The sequence below is a fragment of the Heliangelus exortis genome, chromosome 1, assembly GCF_036169615.1.
Source record: "Heliangelus exortis chromosome 1, bHelExo1.hap1, whole genome shotgun sequence".
Classification (NCBI taxonomy): domain Eukaryota; kingdom Metazoa; phylum Chordata; class Aves; order Apodiformes; family Trochilidae; genus Heliangelus; species Heliangelus exortis.
The window spans coordinates 23588900-23603167 of record NC_092422.1 but is presented as its reverse complement, the minus strand read 5'-3'; the positions used below and the strand labels follow the sequence as shown (position 1 = coordinate 23603167).

At 34.2% G+C, this 14268-nt stretch overlaps 1 protein-coding gene across 8 annotated transcripts in view; it reads right to left on the bottom strand.

The window, feature by feature from the left end:
- NBEA (neurobeachin) overlaps positions 1-14268 on the bottom strand; it is a 460838-nt gene that overhangs the window by 55250 nt on the left and 391320 nt on the right. For all 8 annotated transcript variants that reach the window (XM_071737478.1, XM_071737489.1, XM_071737508.1 and 5 more), the window contains 2 exons: positions 11503-11622; positions 659-811 (listed from right to left, as the gene is read on the bottom strand). In XM_071737478.1, coding sequence (XP_071593579.1) covers positions 659-811; positions 11503-11622 — 273 coding nt within the window. The remainder of the gene's footprint in view (positions 1-658; positions 812-11502; positions 11623-14268) is intronic.

Sequence of the window (14268 nt, the reverse complement as noted above, 5' to 3'; positions counted from 1 at the left end):
AAGATCCATTTCCAGAACAGAACCGTAAGTTGAACCTTTGCTGATAAAAACACCATAACACACTTTGTTTTTCCTAAAAATGACCTGAAGTATATGTAGTCTATCATTAATAAATTCATTATCAAATTCAAGTAAAAATGTACAACATAGATATTTTTTTTTCATGTTTAAATTCTGCAGACTTCACGGTGATTTACATCAGAGCAGTTCTTTTGCAAAATTTCTTCAGAGAAATGCTGGCTTGCATTTGCATTTCTACCCTTTCAGTCCCTCTCTGATGAATAGGAAGTACCTAGCTCCAGTCAAGTAAGGAGCATGAAATATCTTGCAAGATACCATAATTTATCTGAAACTTTTTTTTCTTATGTAGAATGTGATCAGGAGAAAGAGACTTAATTTTTTTCCAGCTACCTGGTATTGTCCAGCCCTTCTTTCTCATGAGAGAGTAAGTAACTAAATTTCATTTTCCATGACTTGCGTACATGGAAAAAAATCCTTTCTAAAATGAAGGGTTCTGTCAAGCAAGGAAGAATGCAAATTCTCCTTTACTTTTAATTTAATTTCTATAAATCTATCTCTAAAGACATGAAAATCAGCATTAAGCTAGATTGTTACAACACAGAACTTCTAACTAAGACAGAACTACAGTGCAGCTTACCATCCTGTTGATGCGGACAAAGTCTTCTGGCTTCTTGGCCCATGGAGGGAGATCAACATCATTCACAGCAACTTCATCTTCTCTGATTCCTAGATTATAGCCATTACTGTTGACGAACATCTCTGGTAGGTAGTAAAACTCTGGAATTAACTCCTAAGAAGGAGAAAACACACAATGAGACTTTACATTTATACAGAGATGCTAAACGGTGCTAACTGAAGAACACAGCTCTGTTGTAGAACACATTAAAGCATTCCTGGTTCTGTTTATGTTTCTGTGCAATTGTTTAAGAAATTTTATAACGTGCTTTTTTGCACTTACAGCCAAAGTTATTTTTCAGAATTAAATATTCAATCTTTGTTTTTCACATACCTGTTTTTATGAAAAGCATAACTTTGGAAAACAATTACCAATAATGGAGACCTCTTCAGAATAACAGGTACAAGAAACTGTATGACAAACCTTTCACACCCTAAGTTTGTTCAGGTTTTTTAATCATTATTTAACTAAACTGTTAAAAGCGGGGAAAAAGTTTCTTATTCGGGGAAAAAGTTTCTTATTGAACTCTCTTGATTTTACTTTTATTCTTTAATTACATAGAAAAGCTGACAATTTGATTACCTATATAAAGGAAAATAATTCAGGGTGAACAAATTTTGTACTGTAATAAAAATCCAAAACTAAATGGAGAGAAAAATGTAGTATAGCAAATGTCCTTAAAACATAAATACATGATATTTAAAGTGTCAAAGATCATGACTGATCACCTGCAGTACATTAATGCAATATAGATAAGTTAGGATGTGAGGTTTTTCCCAGTTTCCAGGATAGCTAAATAGAAATGCATTTTGACAGAATAAGTATTACATTTGTTGTTGTATATTACTGTATCAGTATTGAAAGACTTATTTACTGCAGTAAAAAAGATTTAGCACTTGCTATCACTTTTGTAATATCCAGATATAGATTAAATTCACTAAATTGCATTTTTAAAAGCATAATGGCATTCATTTGTGTAACATGATTAAAACTGATGATACAACACCTGAAATCTGAGTCTCTGTGGTTCTTTCAAAAGCCGCAGACATGCACAGCAAAAAAAAAAAAGAACCATTGCAGACACAAACTTATCTAATTAAAACTGATCTGCAGTTCCATAGGGAATAAAGCAGTTAAAGCATAACTTTCTGATTTATTCATTAAAAAAAAAGAATATTTATGTAACAATTTTATGTATGTTTAAGGAGGCAATTTATTTCCTTTTTTGCATTATTTTTAATATACTAATGTCTGAATTCAGGTTAGACTAAAATGAATGCTAATCAATATCTAACTAGTGCAAAACCCTAAGCAAGTGAGACATGCCTGAGAGACTGAAAAGCTCATTATAAAATTTCAAGAAGAAAAAAAAAATAAAAATTATATGCAGTAAATAATCAAACAGCAGCTAAAAGAAAGCCAAGTTAAAAGCAATCCTGAATACCCCACTAGGTTAAAAGGAAAAAGATTATTTTACTGACAATCTTAAGTTTTACTATATACCTCTAATTTACTCAGAAGAATTCTGAAATCAAATTTCCCCCCTTTCCCCTACACAGAATGTATTAACTCTAAAGAAAAGTTCTCATAGCTGGAGAGAACTGGACATTAATCTCTCCAGAGCTGTACAAACTGCTACTAACTTGGGACTAAGAGCTGGCCACAGCCCCACATTTGCTTCATACGATTCATTGACAAAGTAAGAGCACTGCCTTCAAGAAAGAAAATATTTATAAGGACCTCAGAATGAGGAATTATTATTAAGTCAAAATTAAATTAAAAGCCAGTATTCAAATGAAATAGAAATTACTGAAGAAAAAAGTATGCAAAGTTTTTTTGTATTTTTGTATAACAGCCTTGAAACAAATGCCAGCTTTTAATTATTACCATTTTTTATGCAACATGGTGGTGTACTAACCTGTAATGTTGAATAGCAAGTAAGTTTTTGGTTCCATCAGATAAGTTAGCTCTTAAATTTCCTTTTCACTTTTAAATGTCCCAGGATCTAATTGTGAACTGTTACACGTAGCATATCTGGAAGATTTGTGCTACCCTAAGACACAACTAATGTTTAACTGAATTCTACCAAACCTTCTGACTTCAGAGGTATCTTGAAACAAGGATTTAATTCACTGAATATTTCTAATGGTAATTCCATTTAGTAATTTTATCTTTGTTGCTATTTGCTTTCATTGTAATTTAATGTTCCCTTGTCTGGGATAGCAGAAAACATAAATAGAAGTAGAATGAGTAGAAAGCATGTGATTAACTTTCTTCATAAGATTTATTGTGTTGTATATGTTCAGTTTGACCTGTCTTATTCCTGTGCTCTGGAAACTAACCAGTGCCAGACTTCTAAATCCTCTTCAAATAACACTCTCTAGAACCCTAATCATTTCACTTACACATCTCCTGGCATTATTTTTTTTAGTCAAAGTAATGAAACTAAACATATTGTTAAAAAAAAAAAATCCTCTCTACTGTAGTCTCAGCATTGTCTTAGATGTTATTTTTAGTACAGCTTGCAATTTTGTTTGCCTGAGTACTACATAGCATGATCTACTTATATATTTCCTATGCTTTGCATTAACCATTAAACTTTCTTCGGTAGCATTTCATATTCTTCTTGAAATTTTGACATCTCCACTTCTGAATACACTAAGAAACCACAACACTTAAAAATAACTCGGATACCTCCATCACTTCCTCATTTCTAGAGGACTCAATACATACTAAAACACAGACCCATTGTGAAAACTTGTGGCACTTGAGAAGAATGAATTTACTAAGATTTTAAAAAAATTCCAAAATATGTTTTTAGCTACTTAGAAGCATAGAAAATACCACTAATCTGTAGAACTGATTATTTTATGTGTCACTCCTGTGAAAAAGCAAAGTTTTTCTCTTCTTCCTCATGTTAATGGCAGGCATCAGGTGAGGATTGAAAGGAGAAGACTCCCTTCCTCAGGGTCCCTGATTGTGCTTCTCTAGGGGAAGTACAAGCTGGGAGAAGCAGAGAGAATAAGCATTAGCAAGGAGAGGGGAGGCAGTAAGGATGGAACGTGAAAAAAAACAAAGGGAAAGTCAGGAGTGAACATCATTGGAAATGGCAAGATGACAACTTGGCCTCAGAGAGAATAGCTTTAACCAAGAAGCCACTGGCCATTGCAATAATGAACACAAGAATGAAGGAAAAGGTAGTGCTAGCAAGAGCTAAAGTCATTTTCAAAGCCTATTTACATTTTCTCAGCCAGACTTTGGAGTTTCTTTGCTCTGTAAGTGGTTCTGTGCCAGTTCATATTCTAATAAAGATTATGACTAGGGAGGGACAGCTCTTTTGGTGCTTTTCCTGTTTAAGGACAGGGAACAGATACCTCAAGTACCTAACTGTTGCAGGGTCACATTTGGAGAGGTGACCTTGCCCATTCCTCTGTTCCAGAAGAGGCTCTGCTATGCCATCTTTCCTGGCAGATATCTGTCTATCTTGTTGTCCCAGAATTTGAGGGACAGCAACTCCATGATCCTTCCATCAACTGACTTCAGTATTCTTCATCCAACAAAGTTCCACCTAACACGTGGTCTGAACCTTTTGCTACACAATCTAAGTCCATTTCCCCCTGTCCTAGATATCAATCCATCTTAGATACAGAGTAAAAAATACTTCTTCCTCTTTGTGTACTTTACTATGTTTGGAAAGTATCATCCTACCACTTTTACAGCCTTTGAGATCTTTAAAATCCAAATGAAGGACAATGATTTTACCTTCCATGTTGCTACATTGCCTAAGTTTTTGTTAATATTGTGTAAAATATTATTTCAAACTCCCCAGATCAGCCAGTAAAATTGAACTAAATAGTATGTAACTTAATTATTCTTGCATATTCTTTGGCCTTAATATATTTTTTTACATGTTGATCACACACAAGCCAAAATAAATGTTTTTATCAGCCTCTGTGGTCTTCAGGTCAGAGATTAAGATTGCATACTTTTCTGGTAGGAAATTTTTCATTCATTTTTATGCAGAGTGTAATTTGCCACACAACATTGCTTCTTAGAAATCACCAGCTTCATACTTTAGAAGGATCATTGTTAAATTCACCCTAAAAAGAGGGACAAGGAGACTCAGAAATTAGTGGGGGTGAAATGTATGTAAGGGATGGTATTTACACCAGGGGATGGAACACAGACAACTGTCTGTTCTCCCACTCTTCTTTCCACTTGATGGACACAAGAGTTGACAAGTGGATCTTTAAAACCCCCATTACACCTTCAGGGGCACTACTGGTAAAATCCTGATGCAAAGCCAGGTCTATGCAAAGGAATGCTTCCTTGAAGCTACACTGATTTGAGAGGTTTATGTTTCAAGTTACTAATGTTCATGAAAGAAAAATATCAAAATATTTTCTTCCTACACGACAAACATTGAGACACCCAGTATAAATGAAGGCATGAAGGAAAACATTAAAAATGATAACATAAAAAAAACCTTCCCCAGAAGTTGCAGGAGTTTGCAGACATAAAATGAGGAATTTCACTATTTTTTTAAAGTCTGCTACTTTTAAAATATTCACAGATCAATGAAGCATTTTAGATGCACATTGTTATTTTACACCATTCAGCTTATATGTAATTTTGCATTAACTGATACAATTCAGTAAATTTTATTGCTGCTCTGCTCTTGCCAAAACATATCAAAGGTTGTAAATAAATCTTTCTGACTACATAACCTGTCATGGGTAATTTCTCACCACAATAAATATCTAGAGTTCAAAGAGTTAATAAAAATAGGGATTCTAATGATCTAAATCTATTTGCAGTAATTTCTGTCTAGTTGTCCTTGACATTTCACAAGCTGGTAACCTCCTCTGCTCCCCTTTCATTCACACTTCTAATAAGACAGGTTAGCTTTCTATCACTGAATAGTCAGCTCCCTTTCAAACTGCCCAAGAAGCTTTGCTCTTCTCAGATGAAGAATGATGCAGTAAAGCTACTCAGGGGTGTAAAAAAAAAAAAAAAAAAAAAAAGGCAGAATAAATATTATAACAGACATTTCTTGTCTGTAAATGTGATCTCTAGTTTATTTTAATAGCTATACTAAACCCCAAGGTATAGTTAACAGTATTACATGCCTTGTGTCTTTATGTAAGAAAACATCCATAAATGCGTTTTCTAATTTACAAGACTGTGACAAATCCAAGCTGTTGAGAAATTAAACTTTAAAAATATGTCTTGGGGTGATAGAGGGCCATTATTAACACTATCATAATTGTACACCACTTGCATCAAATCTGACGTTTCTGTTTAAGATGTTTTGCTAAGGGTATACCATTTTATGGCCTCCCAATGAAATCAAATCCAACACAGACGTTTTCACTTTTCTAGTATAATTCACTTCAGAGTTTTAAAGCTGCCATTTCTTTTTTCTTTCTTTCTTCTTTCCTTTCTTTCTTTTCCTCCCAAAAGGCTGATCCCCTGGCATCCATTAATTCCACAGGAGCCTAGTACTGGGTCAACGAGTCAGTCATGAGTGCCTCCATTAACTGTGTTAATTCACACTAAGGCACCTTAATGACATTTTGTCAGAGCTACCTTTCTAAATTCTAAACACACTATTCAAAAAGTAATATAGCAAGTCGGAGAGGCATTAGGAAAGATTAGTGCCTGAACAGGAGGTTCTGGGGAAGTCAATGTTACCAAAAACCGGAGCTGGGGGGGGGGGGATGGGGGGTGGAAAGGAAAAAATGTGAAAGATGACTGGCCAAGTTATGGTCATTTCCGGGTGACTTGCTTCCTCAAAGGTCACCCTGTGAATGTTCATTCTTCCTCCAGCTTGTACTGATTATCTCGAGAGAAGGTCGATGTTGATAAAGGCAGACACAATAAAATAAACTCTGTTATCCAGGTTCTCCCTTGTGTGTTCCCACTCTAACAGAGCACATACTGTATTAATTCTGCTTCATCCACTGTAGGTGAACAGCCTTCTTTGAAAATGAACCCAAACAGCCCAAATGTGAGAAACAAAATTGTCTAAGTAGATCTTTATCCACCCCCTGAGCAACAATCTATCATATGCTACATTTTTCAGAGGTGGTGTACCTTGTGCCACAATTCAAGATGTAGCAATTAAGGCTTGTCTTTCAGCCTGATCAAACCACTGCCACAGCCCTATTTTCATTAGCTCAGTGTGAAACAATTTAGGTCCAGAGGAGACTGCACATATGCAATGGGACAGAGGGAAAGGAGAAAAAGGGAGAGGAAAGGGAGAGAGACAGACAGTGCCAGCAAAGAGACATTTGTGTGAAAAAAGGAGACCTGCTTGCCAAATTGCAGTTTTCTAAAGAGATATGCACTCTTTTGCAAGTGTCAGGTATTTGCCTTTTAAATTTTAATGCGGGATTTCTTAAATGTGGTTTGGATGCTTCATTTAACACTACATGGAGGTTAAAAAAGAACACTTGTTGGAAGCATCTGCATTGCCTAAAAATCTCAATTGGCCAGTTAAAACTGACCTCCTTCAGAAGTGACTTGAGCACTTAAGAGTAAAGCACCTCATAGTCCTTTCTTTAAAAAATAACTGATGAAAAAAATCATAATACAGATTTTACTTTCTTAAAAAGCTATTTTAAAAGGATTTTTTTAACTAGACCTTGTTAATAAGGAATTAAAGAAATTCATATCATTATTTAATACACTACTTGAAAGCAAAAATTGTGGCCCTCATACAATACATGCCATTTAAGAAGGTCAGATTAATTCATTACACACACTGTTTTAAAATTATTTTATATCTTGTGCCACAGCAGCTGATGAGATTACTGAGATCAGAGATTAAAGGTACTTAAAGTGGCTCAGATGAATTTCAAATATATGATAAGGAACACATGAATAATGAACACTAGCTATTCTTAACAGATTTCAAAGTTTTTTTAATAGATACTTTGATGGATAGCCCATATTCCATGCTCTTAATATTTACTATAAAGACTCAAGAAATCTTTAGGACGGGAAAACAACTTACAATGTGTACATGACATGGGAATCCACACTGCCACAGACCCCCATTTATAACTGAGTGTGCAGCCACACGAAGCCACACAAATAAGCAGAACACTTTGACAGAGAATGAGGTATACATTTATACATTTTGTACTCAGACTCAACTTCTATACATCTTCTCTTTTGCTCACTATAGACTTTCTCACACAACTGCTGGATAAATATTCAAAGTTGCCAGTCAATTGAATACAAATTTTTGGATGTTTCACACTCCCAGAACTGAAGGTCTTTTGTTTTCCGAGACAGCCATTGCTGCTTTTAGACAAGCAGGCAAAACTGGCAGAGATTTTGAGGGGGTTTCTCAGTGTTTCCCTAACACTTTTTTTTTCAGTCCGTGAAAAATTGATCAAACTCCTGAAAAAGCCTGTAAGGAATTCCAAGCAGTAGCACAATTAGTCTGAGAAGTTGTAATATTAATAAAAGTTCAGTTTCTCGTCCTTTTTCAGGATGAACTTCAAGGCCTCAGGGAAAAGTTGGCCCTGATGTCATGGCATTGAGAAATGCAGTTCATTAAGATCTTAAGCAACAAACAACAGCAACAATTAGCTGCTATACTCCTTCTTGATTTATCACTAAGAAACACAGACTCTACAAATGGAAAGGGCCCATAGGGTCAACCAGCACGTCCTCTGGCCAGTTCATGATCGCCCCTGATGCTTTTCCTGTGCTTTGCCAGTCTGCACCTCTAAGAAGCTTGAGAAATAAGGGGATTAATACTTCCCCTTGTGAGGATATTCAAGTTCAGAGAATACTCAATTTCCCTTTAAGTCTGTTGGTTAAGTAAGCATTTTACAACTCTGATCCCTTTCCTCTGCAGTTTACCTTTTTTTGTTCCCTGACAAAGAATTCTTCTCCCTTTCATACATTTGCATATTTCATATCATTTAGGTTACCATATCTTAGCTTTTAGATGTTAATGATCCCACAAAAGTACAATTTTACTTCCTTTATCCAAATCCTTGAATGCATGTGCTGGTCTTCTTATGGCTCCCTCCAGTTTGGGTGTATGGAATCATAGATTCACAGTCATTTTGGTTAGAAAAGACTTTTAAGATCAAGTCCCACAGCTAAATCCAACACTAAACCATATTCTACTAGATAGTTCCCAGCAAAGAAATACTAATTTGCTTTATCCAAAGTGAATACATACTAAAAATTGAATGAGGAAAAATTAAAAACTAGTGTTCCCCCAAGAACTTAAGAACTCTGAAACAAATGAATGTCTAATCAGATTATGTCAGGTGGAACTGAAATGCCATAGGATATCCTAGTTGTTACAATGTTAAGGATAAAAATTAAGTCTCACTATTAGTGTCATTAGACTTATTCCAGGAGTGACTTTGTAACATATAATAAATTATTTGATGATGCAATACACTGACTGCTGGTAATAAATGCATTTTAAAAATCATCTCGTTTCTACTCTTTTTTTTTTCTTTTTTTCTTTTTTATTTAAATAATTTATAAAGGTTTTTTTCTGTTTGCATCATTTAAAAATTTTAAATCTGCTTGTATTTATCTATTTTTATCTTAAGCTGAATCAGCTCATAATAAATCACTTCAAGGTTAATTTATAAATTCACCTTCCCTGTATCTTCATTAATTAACAAAACCATATTTTAAACAGCATCCTTAATCCCTAAAGTATCCCTGAACAGGCAGGTCAGGGATTATCTGGAGAAAACATTTATTGGCTAACATATCTCATCTGTGCCTCCCATATTAGATTTTCTGTAATGACTTAGCTGCAAGTAGAATTTCTCTTTCCCATGGCATAATAGAAATGTCTGTACATCTAAATCTGACTCTAAGGCTCTACAGCAGGCTCCCAAATACATTGTAAAATACATTATTTTATAATCTTTCCCCAATTGTAACTCTGACCCTTAATTATTACTATTTTATCCAAGTTATGCCCAACTCCCATCTTTATATTCTATGACATTAAAGTACCTAGCTACTCCACATCCTCAGCTTCTGCCTTCCCTCTATGATGATATCTGGTTCTAAGTATCCTTTTAATGCTTGTTTTATTTTAAAAACTTGGTTTTTTTTAAATAAAAATGCATTTTGTAATGCAACTATTGTCCCTCTATAATTATCCTTGCAATAGCTGGCAGCAGTAGTTTAAATTACCCCACTTGGTTCACAAAATTCTTAATATTTTCATACAAACATTTTGGTCCTTTCTTTTTCTGATTCTGTTGCTAGTTTAGGAACAATCTTTTCACTAATTAAATATGCTAGTTGAATACCATCCCTCCATCTGTCCACAGATATTCCTTTATCTTTTATCTTTTGCAATGCCTTCATCATATTTAACTGCTCTCCTCCTGTGTACTGAAGCCAGACAAGAAGATTACAGCCTCTTCCAACTGTCTTTCCTTATACAGCCCCACTCCTAGGAGTCCATTTTCCCAGATTTCCTGCTGGAAATTGAGAAAAAATAGATTTTTTTGGAAAGGAAAAATCAAACTGTCAGCACTTTGAATTTGAAGAAATGACTGCATATCAAATGTTGTACCTATTAATTTGAATTGCATCCATCAAGTCCTGAAATTTTCTCATAAATGTGTACCTAAAATTCTACTGAATTCCAAAGGAGCATAAATAAAAATGAAATGGATTGTAAGAGGTTTAGGTTATCTTCTTTTCTTTGAAAAGCATTTTCTCATGTATGCTAAAATGGCAATAGAACTTACAATTCCTTATTCTAGCTAGAAACTGAATAACAAAATGGTTTGTCCATGTACACTTCTGAGACTTGTGGAATATTTATGTAAACAGGAGCTTTGGAATAAAAATAAATCAACAGTTTTACATCATTTTCTTTTGTCAAGTAAAGTCAAAAGTATAACGGTAATATGACCCTGACTTTAGCATTTCTTTTTATGAATGGCACTGTTGAAATAGAAGAAAGAAAATATTCACTATAAAATAAAGTTAAAAAAAAAAAAAAAAAGAACACTTAAAGGAATACCACAGCCTTTGCTTTCCTTATTACTATAAAAGAAGAATCAGGAAAGTGACATATGATTAAAAATATTAAATTTCTTTTTTTTTCTGATACATCTCCACGTATTTGAACAATAACCCTTTGTATTTAACAAAAGGTGAGGAATAACAACAGAAATATCACCCTGCTCTCTGGCTGTTTCTGTGTATCGTGTAGAAGTTGTTTTAATCTAATGTGTATTGTTGCATAATATCCCCAGGCACAGTCAAGTAAAAGCTAAAGCTGTACAGAAAAGCCAACATTTTAAATGGGTCTTGTCATTAATGCTTTATTAATTGCCCCAGGCAATGCAAACCCAGAGCTAGGCAGGCTATAACAATATGACACTTTAAGGTCAAATCCAATTCCTGCTGTGTTTTATGGAGTGGGCCAAATATTGAGTTAACAGCAGGAAAGAACAATTTATTGGGCTTTTCTCCATCTCCTGATTATCTGATCTAAATTAGATCAGTTAGGCTTTTTTTCTCTAAAAACAAAACACCTTTTGTCCACTCAACTTCAAAGAATCTTTGATTATTTCTATCAGAACAATAATCTTAAGCAACGTCTACCTTTTATTTACACTATGCCCAGTGTACTGAAGAAATCATATATAAAACCTTCTTTGTCCCTATGTAAAACAAAATAACAGAAATAAAAATTCACATTTATCAGTTTATTTAATTTATATGTTACCTTCAAAATAACAGAAATAAAAAAGCACATTTATCAGTTTATTTAATGTATAAGTTACCTTCACATCTGATGTATCTCTTTGGCTGTTCCTCCAAGACCTGGCTACTGAAGAGAAGGTTCGATCTGGGTGGTCAAATTTTCCATCATTTGCATTTAGAAAGAATGTTGTAAAGGGCTCCTGTAGTTAATGAAATGAAGACAGATTAAGAAAACAGCAGAAGGAATCATGCAGCCAGTTTCTAATGAAATCCAAATTACTTTTGTAGATCAGAATACTTCACAAGAGCTGAATTAAGGGAAAATACGGCACCTCGCAGTTACATCATATGGGTATCTGCACTGAATATCTTGGTACATTTATTGGCATGAACACATTTTGCACACAAAGGTCTTGAGATCTAGAAGGAAAGGTTATTTTATATATTGACTCTTCCAGAAGACTGGAAGACTGCCACCCATCAGTGGCAGACCTATGTACCTCAGTTCCAGTTCGTGGTGGTTGCCTACTTCACTCCAACCACCATAAACACTCTCTGTCATTTACATTATTATGTATTGTTTACCCCTTGTAAGATGGCATGGCAAAAGAAAATCTTAAAAAATATGCCTGCATGGGTTTTCCTTTTGTTTTCATTTCATTCAAAAGACCTATGGAGGTTCAGTTTTGCCTCACAGTGGGCATAATAGCTGCATGGTCATTATGAATAAGGCTGACTACGGTTGCAGGGTATCTAGCTTTAGCATTACTTTTTTGAAAAGAGGTACAGAGATGCAATACTTAGAGATTTTTTTAAAAAAATAATTTAATTCTGTCTAAAACCACATTGCCAGTACTTACTAAATGAAATTAGGTCGTAACTTTTGGGTGGGAAGAGCTCAGGTCTTAGGAAGTGTGGAGAATGCATTTTTATGTCACCCCATTCCACTGCAGGGCAGTGGTTAACATGGGACTAAATCCTTAATTTGACAGCAGAACTTGGATACCAAGAGCATTGCCAACTCCCTGCATTTCCAGCAGCACTCCATTGATTTAATTAATATTTGGCAATATGTCCACATGGGTGGAAACTACTTCTTCCTCTTTGCCAAAGTCTGGCTGGGAATGTTTGAAAAGGTGCCCTTTTTGTTAAATTCACACCCAAATTTATTTCCTTGTATCATCACTTCAAAATTTCATTAGCCAAGGCACTTGGTCATAATTCTTATTACAGTATTATCCATCTACTATTTGAATTTTTTTCTATATATTCTCTGATTACTTTTCTGAAAAATTTGAACAAAGCAAGGAGCATCTCCAATAATACAGAATTTTTGAAGGAATCATGCCACATTGTACATATTGTGTTCAAATTACCCAAGGATAAAGAGGACTTAAATAATTAGTTTTCTGTAGTATTTTTAAGCAATTAAAATATACATAAGAAAAGCATGGTGCAAAGGCAGTGAAAGAAGCCAAAAAGGGAGGAAAATAGAAGAGGGAATTCAGATTTCCCGAGACCATTGTATCCCTTATCTTTACACTGTAAGTCTTCTCATTTAATCTTTTGTATCATACCTAAAGGTTAGCACAGGCTATGCTCCTTCAAAGAAGAATAAAACCTCTAGATTTCTGTCTCTAAAAGAGAAGGAATGGAATATCTCTCTTACTGTCATTATAGTGTGCCAGCACATTTGAAGCAACTTAAGGGAATTGTTGCTATTTGAATTTTTCATTCTTTTTTCTTAGCCAGTGTATGTCAGTACAAATATGGAATAGTTTTCATATGCCAGACATTCTAATGCTAATTGAATGGTGTATGGTTTTCCATATTTTTTTCTTCTCTTAGGAGAAAACACTGGGAACTTAGATTAAAAGATACATTCAAAAGAACAGGTAACAATCTAAAAAATATACTTTAATCAGTGCATTTATTCTCATCATAAAATCCTAGTATGTGATAATTATCTGAAAATATTAAATTGAATGAAAAGTAAGAACAATACCATTTCTTGTTGGGGGACCTGAATTCCCATTGCATAATGATTTTGTTTGCAATTGGAAATATTAAACAGTGTGGGGTATGTATGAAAAAGGTTTATAATTTGGGTAGAATATTAAAATTTAACAGCATCTCAACATGGTGAGCAGCATAAAAATATCACAATGAACTGCAATACTGAAAGAAAATAAATTAAGTTTTTTTATGTCTAGATGCTTCATATAGTGAACTTCATGTAAAATATAAATGCAAAAGTGTATGATTCAGACCCAGAGCTAGCAAACTGAAAGCAATATACACAGGAATTTGATTATATTAATATAGACTAAAATTCTACTAATATCATTCAACATTGCAATTATTTTTGTTTTACCTTAATTCTCAAACTTCAATTTTCTGTATAAATTTGCTGTAGCAATCTTTGCCAATTATGCTATTTTTCTAGCTTACACGTACTGGAAAACTTTATATGATCTGAGCACAAGTAATTCTGTCTTCTACCAACCCCTAAAAGATATTTTTTTTTCTTTATAATTATATCTAATGTGCAGTGACTATCATTGTGCAGCAGACTGTGGGTCACTGCTGAGGTTCAGAAGCAGTTGATGGATTAAAAAAAAAAGAGAAACCAGAAAAACGATGTAATTACAATAAATCATGTAAAAGTATTAATCCAAAATTCCATGACAACATTATTTTAAGCATCTGAGACAAATACACAAAAGCAATAAAATTCATAACCAAGGATTAAACTTTTAATAGCTGAGCACTACAGAGTGCCCTATTATGTTATCTTGCTGTGACTTGTTGTGCCTATCTTTTTGGATTTTTAATCCTTAGCAGAA